Below are 15365 nucleotides of genomic sequence, written 5' to 3'. Positions count from 1 at the left end.
ATATGATGAATGTAAGATGTTAAGCACAATATAAATGCCCCTGTTTTTCTTCTTCCTTTTTAAATTTATAGGCGTCAATATTTTCTATAGCTTCAAACAAGTTGTGTAAAGTGTGGGATAATTGGGAAGTTACAATTTCTGGAATCTTTTTTGGCACAAGCAATGATTATTTTGTATCATTATATTAATCGTGTGCCCCCGAAGAATTGCTGATTTGAGCTAAGTGAATGGAACCAGTATGTGTCCTTCTCTATATGATTTTATTATTAGCTATTTTCTTACCTCATAAAGAAATGAAAATAATTTATTCAAACTTCTCAAATTGCATTTACTACACATCATTTGGGGTCTTTTGGGTTGGTATATTTTACTATTTCTAAAAAAATGTTTAATGCTGTGAAGCTTTAAATGTTTTGTAGTTTATGTCCTTAAAATTGGACAGTTAGCTGGGCACAGTGGTACATGCCTGTAATCCCAGCTGCTTGAGAGGCTGAGGCAGGAGGATCAAAAGTTCAAAATCAGACTCAGCAATTTATTGTGGCCCTAAGCAACTTAGTAAGGCCCTGTCTCAAAATAAAAAGGGCTTGGGATATGGTTCAGTGGTTAGGCACTCTGGGTTCAATCCCCAGTACCCATCCACCTCGCGCCACCAAAATTAAAAAAAAAAAAAAAAAAAAAAAAAAAAAAAAGACAATTGTTATAGAAAATATGACAAAAATTCTTTCAGTTTTTTTTAAAAAACTGAACACATTGCCTTTTACTCTTTTTTTCATTTGATTTTGAGGGTTGGGCCCATGGCCTTGAGTACGCATGCACAGCTCGAACTCTTCAGCACTGAGCTACACGACTCTGACCCCTGTTTTAAATTGTAGCCAACTGTCTCTTGGGGCATCTGGTATCCCTGCTGGAACATATAGAATGGATTGATCGCCTGGCAGCCAGTGCCTGTTCCTTCCCTTTCTTCTAGCTTGTGTATTTGGAGAGTTCCTTTTTTGTGACTGCTGCTTCCACTTTCTTCCAGTCTCCTGCACTTCCTTCACCCGGGCGCTGCTTCCACCAAGCCCGTTGCCTTCTCTTTTTTTTAGTTGTAGATGGTCATGATACCTTCATTCATTCATCCATCTGTCTGTCTATCTATGGTGCTAAGGATCATACCCAGTACCTCACACATGCTAGGCAAGTGTTTCACCACTGATCCACAACCCCAACCCCCCCTCCCCTTGCATTCTCTTTATAATTAGAGATTGTCTTTTGTGTGTGTGTGTGCTGGGAATTGAACCCAGGGCCTTGTGCATGCAAGGAAAGCACTCTATTAGCTGAGCTATATCCCCAGCCCTAGAGATTGTCTTTTGGGGTGATTATAAACTAGACTTTTATGCAGATTACTAAAATCTTCAGAATTACCATTTAAATATTGCATGTTAGTGAGCCAAGAAATATATCCGTCCTCTTCCACCTGAGGAATCCATTCTTCTATGGTGTTTCTTTATTCCCTCTCCCTGCATTCAGTCACATTGCTGCAGCTGAGGCTTATTTGATTGTGCTTTGAGGTATTGAGTATCCAACTTGGGGCTTCACACTAGCTGGGCAAGTCCTCCACCACTGAGCTATATCCTCAACCTCTTTTATTTCTTATTTTGAGACAGGGTCTTGCTAAATTTCCCAGATTAGCCTCAGACTCCTGCCTCAGCCTCCTCAGGCATGGGCTATCACATCCAGCTTTCAGCTGGGTTTTGTTTCTCTTTCCCCAGTTCTAATTCACACTTCCCTTTTTAAGTGGTGTGTGTCTATCTATCTCCCCCCCTTGGTATGATTACATTTCTTTTTCTTTGAACAGTGGCAACATGAAGATCTACTTATCAATAGACCTCAAGCCATGTCTGTTACGCCTCCCCCTCGGTCTGCTATCCTAACCAGTATGAAAAAGAAGCTACATACTCTGAGTCAAATTGAAACTTCAATTGCAACTGTTCAGGTGTGTTTGACAGATCTTCTTTCCAACAGCTGCTTTCTTTTAGAAATAATTCACACTGATGTATCTCTATGTTTGTCCTTGGTTTCTAAGCCAAGGAGCACAATCATTTTCTTTTACTTTCATATTTCATTTATATATATATTTAATATTTATTTAGTTGTAGATGAACACACAGTATCTTTCTTTATTTTTTATGTGGTTCTGAGGATTGAACCTAGTGCCTCACACATGCAAGGCAGACACTTCACCACTGAGCTACAACCTCAGCCATATATATATATTTAAATTTTTATTTTTTTTATTTTTTATTTTTTATTTTTTAATTTTAAGAGAGAGAGAAGAGAGAGAATTTTTTAATATTTTTCAGTTTTTGGCAGACACAACATCTTTAGTTTATTTTTATGTGGTGCTGAGGATCGAACCAGCATGCCAGGCGAGCGCGTTACCGCTTGAGCCACATCCCCAGCCCTAAATATTTATTTTTTGTAATTGTAGTTGGACACAATAACTTTATTTTATTTACTTATATGTGGTGCTGAGGATCAACCCAGGGCCTTGCACGTGCGAGGGGAATGCTCTACCACTGAGCCATAACCCCAGCCCCTTTCATTTATATTTTTAAAGTTCTTACCCCCAAAGATAACCAAATCTCAAAGCAATCATATTTCATTTACTTAAATAGTAATTATATTTTGAATCAGGAGTAGAAATATACTAAATACTTTAGGGTTTTAATGAATTTGATAACTAATTAATATATGAAGGGGGACCTTGATGATTGGAAAAACTTTGGATATTTGTTTACTGAAATATACTTAAGCATTTACATCTGGTTATTATTACTATCTAAGAACCTTGGGCATTTCTTCTGTCATATAGAATAATGGAATTGGGTGGTGTCCAAGGCAACAGAATATTCTTAAATGATTATCATTAACTATCTTTCTTTAGCTAAATATTTAGGTCAGTTTTTTAAATGACAGAAACTAGTCTTGATGAAGGTTATTATATATATGTGTTCATGTTTTATGCCTCATGTGCTCAGTATTGACTTGTTTTCTGTTTATATAAGTTAATAGTAGTGTAAAACCAAGTGTAATTACTTACATAATTTCGGGGTACTAAGTATTGAACCCAGGGTTACTCTACCACTGAGCTACATCTCCAGCCCCTTCTATTTTTTATCTTGAGATAGTTGCCAAGAGCATTAAGTTGCCAAGAATGGCCTCAAACTTGAATCCTCCTGTCTTAGCTTCCCAAGTACATGGGATTGTAAGTGTGTACCATGGTGCCTGGCACTTATATAATATTTTTGTAATGAAATGTTTTTGGAACTCAGTCTTTTGGAGATTGAAATAATCTTTCTCACACTGGGGGTGTAGCTCAGTGGCAGAATGCCAGTCTAGCATGCGTAAAGCCCTGTGTTTAATCTCTAGTACTGCAAAAACAAAACAAAGAAAGGCAATAACTTTTCTTTACAGCATATTCATCAGGAAAAAGGTATCTTTTCAACTTAAAGGATTTAACTCTTGCCCTTTCCTTCTGATTTTAGAGGTATGTGTACACGAGGGGGGGTCTTTACCTCCACCTGAAATTTTGAATAAATGATGTTATAACTTTGATATATAAAACCTTCCTTGCCATGATTTTCACCATTATTTATAAACTTTTGCATTTATGGGAATAAGATTTGTGTCTTTCACAACCAAAAGTAAGAATAGATTTTCTTTAGAGATAGTACATATATTAGAAGCTGAGCATGATCTCTACCACTGAGCAACACTCCCAAATTCCCTCCACCTCCTTTTGCAGTACTGAGAATTGAATCTGGGGACACTCTATCATTGAGCTTCATCCCCAGCCCTTTTTTATTTTTTCATTTTTAGACAGGGTCTTATTAAGTTGCTGAGGCTGGCCTAAAACTTGCAACCCTCCTGCCTTAGCCTCCTGGTCAGAGTGAAGTCAAGATGAATCCCAAATTGAAGCTGATAAAAGATATTTTCAAAATTACACATGTCCCACCCTCTTTATTTTGGATTTCTCTTGTATTATATAAAATGCTTGACAGATAGGAAGTGGAGAATGTCCTGAACATTCATGGAGATTCTACTGCTTTTATAGGAAAAACTAGCAGCACTTGAAGCAAGTATTGAGCAGCGACTTAAGTGGGCGGGTGGTGCCAACCCTGCATTGGCTCCTGTACTACAAGATTTTGAAGCAACAATAGCTGAAAGAAGAAATCTCGTCCTCAAAGAGAGCCAAAGAGCAAGTCAGGTACCATGATCATGTGAACCCTCATTGTGCTCAGTTTCAGGATTATAGAACTGATTGGAAATTCCATGTGATGCCCCTTGGGAAAGGAGGGGGAGAGTCCTGCTCCAGTTCACAGAGCCAGATCAATAGGTCTTTCTGGGCATTCCTCAGGTGTGAACTCATAGCTGGTTATTTCCTAGGCCCTTACTGTTTCCCATTTAAATATTAAATAGATACAGCTTCTGTTGGAAATTAAACATGATTTTAATTCCATATTTGTTAAGCTTTTTTTATGTATAACTGTAGTGATTCAAAGATTTGAAAGTTTTTCTACCGGGCAGTAAAATGTCTTATAAGTGCCAGGACTTTGTACCCTGCTAGACATTTGTGGATTAACTTTGTTATATTTGGGAACATACACACAAACCCAGAAAATTATTATGGAAATTTTCATTCAGGTACGAAATTAGACTAATAAAATGATGACCTCATCCATATCAACAAAATTTAATAATAATTTTAAGTCTTACTTCATCTGTATTCCCTACTCTTCCTCCCATTCCATATGTAAATCCCCAATATATATTCCTTTATTTTGTAAGTATTTCAGTGTGTACCTTTTCAGATAAAAACTATTTAAGAATGCAACAATACTGCTAATCACACCTTTTAAAATATGCTTAATACTGTCAAATATCCACTTAATATTTTGAAATGAGGCAGGAGTAGAAGCAAAGGAGAAATGTTCTGGTAGATGGGTTTCCTGAAATTTGGATATAACACAAATTATAGCTCAGTGTTGAGGGCAGTTTTGTTATGATGTAAATTTTCTATGTAAAGACAATCATGTAGGAGGTAGATTTACTTAATTGTACTTAGGTGCTTTTGACCATCTCAGACCTAACAGTATTCACAAAAATTGTACATTAATTTACAGACTTTATGAGGATTTAATCTATTTCCCAAAAGAGTTACATTTTTAGAACCAATTATAGTCTGAATTCTGGAAATGAGTATGCAGTATTTTATTTCATTGATTGCCTCCTCCCCCCACACCTGGTGGTGGTGGTTCCCTTTCTGTCTTCACAGGTCACTTTTCTCTGCAGCAATATCATTCATTTTGAAAGTTTACGAACAAGAACTGCAGAAGCCTTAAACCTGGATGCTGCGTTATTTGAACTCATCAAACGGTGTCAGCAAATGTGTTCATTTGCATCACAGTTCAACAGTTCAGTCTCAGAGTTGGAGCTTCGTTTATTACAGAGAGTGGTGAGTCTTGCTGGAAGTAGAGAGTTGGTAATGAAAATGATAAAGCTCATGTCACACTATCAATTTAGTATATTCACTCAGTTCACATTTATTGAGCATGTGATACATATAAGATGTTCTTATGCAGGACACAGTGGTGATTAAATCTTGCTCTTAGCCCTCATGGAACTTACGTATTCAATAGTGTAATGAATGAAGAAGTGAAAAGGCTTCTCAGCTACAGCATACCGTGTAAGTTTGGAAGGGAGGAGAAAGATAGTGTATAGCAGTGATTCAGACTCAATGAACACAGAATAGTGGGAAAAGCGCTTTGGGAAATGAATGCTAGAAAGGTGAGTTGGATCTAGAAATTTCAAGTTGATAAGTTTAGTGCTTGTGTTTTGTGGAAAGGCTTTAGGTAATCCATTAGAAAGCTCTGATTTCATTTCAAAGAATTATTTATAGTTAGTTTAGGGACCTTGAAATAGATCATCTTTGTTGTTCCAAGTGTATTTCTCAGGTCTTTAACTTTAGAAATGTATATACTGAACAATTATGCAGAAAGTGAGAAATCTTTATATTTCCTAGACTGTTGAAATTGTTACATACTCTTATGTACATAATTAATTCAAGACTCAGCAACTGAGGTTCTTGTATCAGTTTGAGTTACTGATAGTGGATCTTTTGGTGAGGGCATGTGGCAGTAATGGCGATAGATGATTGGATTCATTATTCCACCTGATACTTAAAATCAAATGCTTGTTCTAGCGGGCTGGGATGTGGCTCAAGCGGTAGTGCACTTGCCTGGCATGCGTGCGACCCGGGTTCGATCCTCAGCACCACATACAAACAAAGATGTTGTGTCCGCCGAAAACTAAAAAAAAATTTTAAAATTCTTTCTCTCTCTCTCTCTCTCTCTCTCTCTCTCAAAAAAAAAAAAAATGCTTGTTCTATTAGGACACAAGTCTTGAACATCCCATTGGTAGCTCTGAATGGCTTCTGTCAGCTCACAAACAGTTGACCCAGGATATGTCTTCTCAAAGAGCAATTCAGACAGAGAAAGAGCAACAGATAGAGACAGTCTGTGAAACCATCCAGAATCTTGTTGATAATATAAAGACTGTGCTCACCGGTCATAACCGACAGCTTGGAGATGTCAAACATCTCCTAAAAGCAATGGCTAAGGTAAGACTCCCTACCACTGACATAGTTTATATATCCCCCCCCCCCTCTGAGTTACAAGTATTTTGGTTAACAAAAAAAGTGATCTTTTGTAAACAAAAACAACTTGAGTCATATTTTCCAACTTGTTTGTAACTGAGTTGTGGTTTCATCAAATATTTTTTTAAAAAAAGTAGAGAGTACTTTTCTGATTTTTGTACATAGAAAACCTGAGGCTTAAATTGATACACCGAATGTCATATGATTTATAATGGAACTGAGAATTAAACTTAGTCTGAGTGTTTTCAACTTCTCTTTCTCTTCCCCACCTATACCCCCAAACCCTTCTCGTTTCCTGCCAAAATGAATAAAATATTGTTCATTCCCTTTAGTATCTTATACAGTCTAGTTAGTAAGGAAACTTGAGTCCACAGAAAAGGCTAAATTTCACTTTTATCTTTACAAAACTAATTCAATTTTAGAATTTATTTTTAATCATTTTGAGTTTATATTTGATGCTGGAAACAAGATTCTTATAGAAAAGAAGTTAGACTATATTAAGAATATAAAACATACTGCTGTATGAAATATCTGTTCTCTCTTAGATGACTGTCTTTTAAGAGTAATTACTCAGACAAAAACCAATTTTACTAATCATTGGTATATTGACTATAGGATGAAGAAGCTGCTCTGGCAGATGGTGAAGATGTTCCCTATGAGAACAGTGTTAGGCAGTTCTTGGGTGAATATAAATCGTGGCAGGACAACATTCAGACAGTTCTGTTTACATTAGTTCAGGCTATGGGTCAGGTTCGCAGTCAAGAACATGTTGAAATGCTCCAGGAAATCACTCCCACCCTGAAGGATTTGAAAACACAAAGTCAGAGGTAAGCATGCCTTTTAGCCAAGATTTATAAAATGTAGGCAAAATATTGAAAATAGTTATCTGGTATAATATTTCATAAACATTTCATGAATTTTGTATTTCAGTATCTATAATAATTTAGTGAGTTTTGCATCACCCTTAGTCACCGATGCAACAAATGAATGTTCAAGTCCAACGTCATCTGCTACTTATCAGCCATCCTTTGCTGCAGGTAAGATCTGTCGATGATCTGTGCATAGATGCTGGGCTGTTTAGTTATACATAAGTGTCTACTATATTATTAGTCACTACAATCCTGTCATATATCAAACTCAAAAAACTTTGACTTGTCTCTAAAACGACTTGTGAGAGAGTGAAAATACCTTCTATTCAAATTCACTCTCAACATTTATTTTATGAGCCAGATGCAGTGGTGCATGTTTCTAATACCAGCTACTCTGGAGGTGATGGTAGGAGAATTACAAGCTTGAGGCCAGCTTGAGCAATTTATTGATAACTTGTCTTAAAATTTAAAAAGGACTGGGGGTGTAGCTCAGTGGTAGAACATTTGCCTTGCTGTGTGAGGCTTTGGATTCAATCCCTTGTATTGTCCCCCTCCCCCAAAATTATACACACACACACATATATATAAAATGACTTTATATATATATATAAAAACAAGTATGTAAATTATTTTAAAACATGCCTTTTGAGGCTAGAACGGTTATCACACACTTATAATCCAAGCTATTTGGGAGGCTGAGGCAGGAAGACAAAGTTTGAGGATAGCCTAGGCAACTTTGACGCAACTAAAGATAAAACCCACTGTGTGTTTGATTTACTGTTCTGTGTTCACGTGTGTGTGTATGTGTACATGCATTGGCATCATTTTGCAAATTTAATTTTTATTCCCCTCCCACCCCCATTTAATATTACATGAAACCTTCCTGTATGTTTTGGTGGTCATCTGCTACTTATCATCCAGGAGTACTTTACTTCTGATCTATACCTCCAACCTCTCTCCCCTTTTTCGGGGGAGGTACTGGGAAGGGAATTGAACCCAAAGGAACTTAACCACTGAGCAACATCCACGGTCCTTTTTGTATTTTTTTTTTAAGGGGGGGGGGGGAGAGAGAGAGAGAGAATTTTTTAATATTTTTTAGTTTTCAGCGGACACAACATCTTTATTTTATTTGTATGTGGTGCTGAGGATCAAACCCAGCACCACGTGCATGCCAGGTGAGTGCGCTATAGCTTGAGCCACATCCCCAGCGGTTTTTTAAAACTTAATCAAAATAATTTTGAGATAGTCTGAGATACTTAGGGCCTTGCTAAGTTGCTGAAGGTGGCCTCTAATTGTGATCCTCCATGCCCAGTCCATTCCTAGCACTTTAAATTTTTTTTTTTTTTTTTTTTAATTTTGAGACAGAGTCTCATTAAGATGCTCAGGCTGGCCTACAACTTGTGATTCTCCTTTTTCAGCCTCCCAGGTTGCTAAGATTACAGGTGTACACCACTACTCCCTGTTCCCTGTCATTAAATCTTAAAAATGACTTAATGGCCACATTTCACATGGCATTCTGTGTCTGTGTCTTATTAATCTTCCATTATTGCAAAGCTATTTATGGTTTTTGATACCACAATCTGGTGAATAGTGAACATCATTGCATAAATTCATATCTGAATTTCCTACCATTGAGGCTTTCTAGGACAATGTCTATGTCAGTGAATGACTTAGAAGTTGTAAAGTCAGTTTATTTTCAAGGTGGTAGTTAAGTATTTAACTTGGGATATTTATCATTACCTATTTTCTGCTCTCTTCTTTGTCTCTCCTATATTTTCTTTTTGCATATAAATTGAGCCACCAATTCTTCCTCTACAGCAGTCCGGAGCAACACTGGCCAGAAGACTCAGCCAGATGTCATGTCACAGAATGCTAAAAAGCTGATTCAGAAAAATCTTGCCACATCAGCAGATACTCCACCAAGCACCGTCCCAGGAACTGGCAAGAGCGTTGCTTGTAGTCCTAAAAAGGCTGTGAGAGACCCTAAAACTGGGAAAGGTAATTAGTTGAAATAAAGATGCCTTAAAATTTTATATGGAATTGTGTTTTGTCTTAATGTATGTTTTTATTGCTTTGTAGCTGTGCAAGAGAGAAACTCATATGCAGTGAGTGTGTGGAAGAGAGTGAAAGCCAAGTTAGAGGGCCGAGATGTTGATCCGAACAGGAGGATGTCTGTTGCTGAACAGGTGACTAGTTTTTAACATTTTAGTGCTGCTGGAAAAGTGTAAGTTTAATTGTTCCTCTTGCCCATTTCTTTGGTGTTTCACCAGGAAATGAAGAACTTAACAGGTTTTCAGAGATTTGGGGTAATAATTCTAGAGTTGTCAGATATTCACCATGTTACTCTGGCTTTTCCTCTCGTAGCATATTTTTCTTTTAAGATGTGACCCAACCTTGACATCCTTCAAACTCCAATTCATTTTTAATTTACCTATTTTTGTATTCGATTTATTTATTTATTTATGGAACCCAGGGTCTCTCTACCACTGAGTTACATCCCTAGCCTTTTTATTGAAAACGGGGTCTTGGCAAGTTCCTGAGACTAGCCTTGAATTTGTGATCCTTCTGCCTTAGTCTACATAATTACTGTGGTTGTAGGTATGTACTACCATGCAGGGCATTCAGCTGCATTTAAGAGGACCATCTGAAGGTTTCAGATGAAAAACTGATGTTTTTTCAGGTATAGGAGTATCCATAAAGCCTCCATGAGGATTAGTGGGTGCTTGCCTGATGTTGTCATGCTCATTGGTATTATTGTGTATATAAATCTGAGGATGATTTCTTGAAACCCTACTGTTAATTTTTTTTTTTTAAATTTAAGCCTACAGAAAAGTATTAGGAATACTTTTTTTTAACACTTTTTTTTACCTAGACTCACTAGTTCTTAACATTTTAGCATTTTTTCATATTTGCTTCTTCAGTCTTTATGTATATACAACATGTATTTCACACATGTAATTTCAAGAGCATGAGTGGGATTGGTAGGGCTTTCTTCATCTGAGGATCCATAATGCTCAAAGGGGTTCTGACTTTCCCAGGACACACATCTTGTAATCTATGGTGTTATCGGAGAACTTAATCTCCTTTTTTATCATCACAACTACATGTCCTTTGTGATTAGATACTTATTCTGAATTCATATAACTTGTATGTGAATCATGTCAAGTTCTCAGTGGTTTTAAATACCATCCTGCATATTTTTACAGGTTGACTATGTCATTAAGGAAGCAACTAATCTAGATAACTTGGCTCAGCTGTATGAAGGTTGGACAGCCTGGGTGTGAGTGGCAAGCCAGTAGATGAGTCTGGTTAAGTGAGGTCAGACATCCACCAGAATCAACTCAGCCTCAGGCATCCAAAGCCACACCACAGTCGGTGGTGATGCAACTGGGGGCTTACTCTGAGGAAACCTAGGAAATCTCGGTGCACTAGGAAGTGAATCCTGCAGGACAGCTGCACTCAGGGATACGCCCAACACCATGGCCTGCAACCCCAGGGTCAAGGGTGAAGAAAGCAAGCTCACCGCCTGAACACGGAGATTGTCTTTCTGCCACAGAACAGCTGCAAACGTGTCAGGAGGTTAGCTGAGAAAGAAATCGGGATACCGCGGAGCACAGAGTGATTTGGAACTCCATTCCACCTGACCCTGTGTGTACAATCCAGGAAAAACAAACCCCGCTCAGAAACAGAGAAAACTGGGGCCGCGAAGAAATCACAGCCAAGGAAGATTTGATGCATTCAGATTCTCGTGAAACACTTGTTGCTTGGCAACAGTACTGGTTGGGTTGACCAGTAGGTACAAAAAAGGCTATGCGATATGAATTTCAGAAATGGACTGAAAATGGAGAGCTATGTAACAGATACACTACATTGGAAGAACTTACTTCTGAAATGAAGGGAAGAACCACCCCACTGATCCCACTCCTCCCCACCACCTATCTGGTCCCCTTTAACCTGATCTAGTAGATTAGCCATCTTTCAGACTCACTTTTATTTCAATCCTCATGTTTCATATACTCCATCTCCATGCTGTTAACTTATATTTGGAGAGATAAACAGGAATTTCTCCAAAACCACTGATAACATGGAAAATTCAAGGATTGTTTAAAGGTCTGATGATCACATACAAAATGTAATTCTGGTTATTTAAGTCATTTCTGTGATTCTATCATGTACAGTTTCCAGAATTGTCACTGTGCATTCAAAAGTAATTAATCTAACAGACATTTGATTTTTATGTACACTCCCCTCTGCTTATAGTGTGCATTTTTGGAGGTCATTCAGATTTTCCCTCTTCTGTGATTGCTGTAGTTTCTTTCATAGAAAGTAGCTAATCCAATGTAATCTTTTACCTTTTTAAAAAACCAGGATAGAGTACCTATTAGAGTTTTACATTGTTGATGACAGATTAACAATAAAGTGATGTTCTGGTGGAGGTAGAGTGAAATGTTTAATTCAGTTTTCTTATTTGATACTTTTAATTTACATCTTGTAAATTAAAAGTGCTTTAGTTTATCTGGTATTTCAGGACATGTACATGAAACATCAGACAAAGTGAGAACCACCAACATCTTTTATTAAGTTCAGTTATTAAAATAGTCTGTGAAGTGCTTTACTTTTTGCATAATTTTAATAGCTTGTTGTTCAGTGATATAATGAATTCATGATTAAGGTTTCCTTAAATTTAGCATTGCATTTCAGTACTGACTGACTGTGTGAGCTAAATTATTGATCCAAATAAAAATCCAGTCTAGGATTCTTAAAATCACGTATCAACAAAATAGAACACAATTTAAATCTTTGAGTACATTTTTCTTGCATTTGAGAAATTAGGACGGACAGTCTTCACTCTACTTGGCAGTCTTCATAGACGAAAGGTAGTAGGGAAAAATCGCACCTAGCTCTGGGCCTTTTCTGTGTTCTGATTGCCACATTAACCTATGATCCTTAAATACCTGTGAGAGAATGCATTTCAGTGCCAGTACTTTCTTTATACTTTAATAAGTATTGCAAGAAAGCTGGTATTTTTAAATACCCAACTGTCCAATAGCAAGCTAAGGAAACTAGCACATCCAATTTTCTTTTCCTTATTGATTTTTGAACCTTTCACACTCAAAACAGCCTAGCTGGAATAAGAATGCCATATTGTATTTTGCACACTGCTTAATTTCCTGGAAGCTTTGGGAGCTACTGCATTCAACACTTGATTACCTCTGCTCTCTCAAGATTACATAGTCTTTTCAGCAACATTCTTTATTGTCACCAGGAAAAACTTATCATGATGATAAAACCAGTTCACACTTGATTGTCCTGATAGTGTTCAGAAATTGCTTCCACTTTGGTAACGAAGATAAATTAAATAGGTGAATTTTATTGCCTGTGAGCTTTCAGGCTTCAGAGGTACTACCTGGCACCTTATCCAAGCAAAAAACAAGACAGCTTTATTTCTTTAAAAAAAAAAAAAAAATCAACAAAAAACATGTGCCTCTGGTAAATTGTCCATCACTTTTATTTAAAAATGGTCCCCCAGTGGCATATACAGTCGTAGGGCAGACAGGAGTAGCTGATGACTTCAGCACTTGCTTTTTCACTGCACTCGGGACAAGACCCTAGTCTGTAAGGTTTGGCTTCCTCTGTGACGTCATTCTGCAAATAGCCCTGCCCCTTTGGAACTTTTGTAAAAGTCCTCATCAGATTGAGAAGACAGGGCCATATTTTGGGGATTATCTTGTAAAATACTGTAAAGTTAGAGTGCTATGATTTTGAAGTCACACATTTTTGATGATGAATTACCTGTGGAAAACCAGGGATCTTTTTCTGTCCGTCTGTCCTTCTGTCTCTTCCTTCTATTCCTCCCTCTGTCTTCCCCTGTCCAAGTCAGTGGGTACAGAATAATCTATAAACAACCTCTTCTATTCAAAGTACCCTTGGAAATCTGAAGTTTTAAGTGTTTTGTCTTTAATTTGATGGAATCATCTATTTTTTTAGTTGATTTCTCTACAAAGCTGTGGAGGCCTAGAAGTTCACAGAGCTATTTCTCTTTTACTGATTCTTTGGCGTGTCTTGTGATTTCTCCATTTCTGGTTATAAGTTCCCACAGTTTAATGGATGATTATTAAGATTCTTTTGTGTCTGTTGCTTGTGCTGAGTTGTTTTTTGTTTGTTTTTGTTTTTGTTTTTGAGATACATGAGATTTCTGTGAGAACTCATCATTAGGCTCTTGATCTGCTTCCCTGAATTGCTCTTTTAGAGCTCAAACCCCAGGTTCAGGGTGAGGATTTCTAATACAAAGGAAAACTCTGACACTTTTGCCCTTGACACTTGTTTCTATTACTTAAGCTTCCTAAGTAGTTTTAAATATTGTCCAATGTTTGTGGTTACCTGCATTTTTTGTTTTGTTTTGTTTTTTAATTGTGGTTATTCTGATGTGTGAAATTTAAGGAAAGAGCCATTTAAAAAATGCCGCGCAGGGCAATGCAAGTACAGCCAAATATTAGAGTTGATGTGCAATCTTAGGTCCTTTTTAATCTGGGGTATTATAGGCAGTACTTTCAATCAAAGTCTTCCTGGCCTATTTTCCTCCAACTTTTTGTAATTACTTCTGGGGGCTTACTTGTTTGGCAGTACTAAAATCAAAGGAGCTGGTTCTTCTTTTCTCCCAATTCTTTTCATATTAATGAAAACGCCTACAACTAGCCTATTACTCTTAGCCTGTTACTCCTGTTCATATACATCAGATCTCAGTGAATGTGTTACTATTAGCACATTTAAGCATCTTTGTTTTACAAAAATTTAGATGAGTATGAAAACCAGTGTTCCATTTTATATCTTGTTGAGCTTGTAAAAAATGCCAATAATTTAGAATTAGGATGTTCCCCCCCTTAAATCAAGGAGGTAGAAATATTAATGCAAAGGTCACGTCAATGAGGTAGATTTTGTTTTCAATTATTTGGGTAGCATTAGAAAGATTCCTCCTTTGGGGAAATAACTAGCAAGCATCACAGAACTTTTCAAATGTTGGGAAAGGGGGATATTCATTGTCTTATGAAACCCTAAGGGTTTGCTGCACTTTGCCTGCTTTTTGGCCTGGGTAACTATGTCACTATCCTTATTTACATGATGGCAGACTGACTCTTATTGTGAGAAGCTTTTGGTTCAAGGGTTAGTTGTAAAGCAATCACTTAGGTAGGGTCCCTTGCTTTCCATGGGAATTTGGCTGGGCTTACTAGGAAAAAACCCTTTGTTGTGCTGATATAAAAATTGACATACAATTAGCTCGAATTTTGAAGATGGTAAACTTAAATAGCATGTTGTTCTGAAATGCAGACTTTTAGAATGTTTTTCTTTCAAAACAGGCTGATTAAATATAGTTTGTTTTTGTTTTCTTGACAAAGTTTCGGCTCCTGTTTAAAGTAAATGCATCACTTATTTTTCTGGTTTAAATTTTCCTTGTATTTCCACCTGTAATGTCAGTGGCAATGACACCATACTTCAATTGTTAATTTAGTTTTTAACCCTTATAAGAGCAAGTTGAGTTGAATGAATCTTCCTTGTCCTAGTAACAATGTATAAATAGTGGCTTCTCTGTACAGAAGGTTGTAATGCCTCCTGATGGATATAATTTTGTGATTGTATTTAAGATTAAAGTTGAATAAATCACACCAGCTTCCTGAAAATGTTCATAATGCATCTTTTGGAAAACAAAAATACATGGCCTACTTTGCATATTTGCATTAACATGGCAAAGATTATATGAGATATCTGTTTTTCAAAAAATAAAGGTTCATTCTTAAAAGATA

The 15365-nt window shown here is 37.0% G+C and overlaps 1 protein-coding gene across 2 annotated transcripts in view; it reads left to right on the top strand.

Annotated features, from left to right (window-relative positions):
• The window catches only part of Smg1 (SMG1 nonsense mediated mRNA decay associated PI3K related kinase), a 78184-nt gene extending 62819 nt beyond the window's left edge, over positions 1–15365 (top strand). For both annotated transcript variants that reach the window (XM_048789557.1, XM_015491108.2), the window contains 9 exons: positions 1838–1975; positions 4097–4249; positions 5318–5497; positions 6434–6661; positions 7313–7524; positions 7628–7734; positions 9385–9564; positions 9646–9752; positions 10773–15365. In XM_048789557.1, coding sequence (XP_048645514.1) covers positions 1838–1975; positions 4097–4249; positions 5318–5497; positions 6434–6661; positions 7313–7524; positions 7628–7734; positions 9385–9564; positions 9646–9752; positions 10773–10850 — 1383 coding nt within the window. In that variant the 3' untranslated portion in view covers positions 10851–15365. The remainder of the gene's footprint in view (positions 1–1837; positions 1976–4096; positions 4250–5317; positions 5498–6433; positions 6662–7312; positions 7525–7627; positions 7735–9384; positions 9565–9645; positions 9753–10772) is intronic.

The sequence above is a fragment of the Marmota marmota genome, unplaced genomic scaffold (assembly GCF_001458135.2).
Source record: "Marmota marmota marmota unplaced genomic scaffold, marMar, whole genome shotgun sequence".
NCBI lineage: Eukaryota > Metazoa > Chordata > Mammalia > Rodentia > Sciuridae > Marmota > Marmota marmota.
Note: the sequence above shows the minus strand (reverse complement) of the source record. Positions and strands in the feature narration are given on the sequence as shown.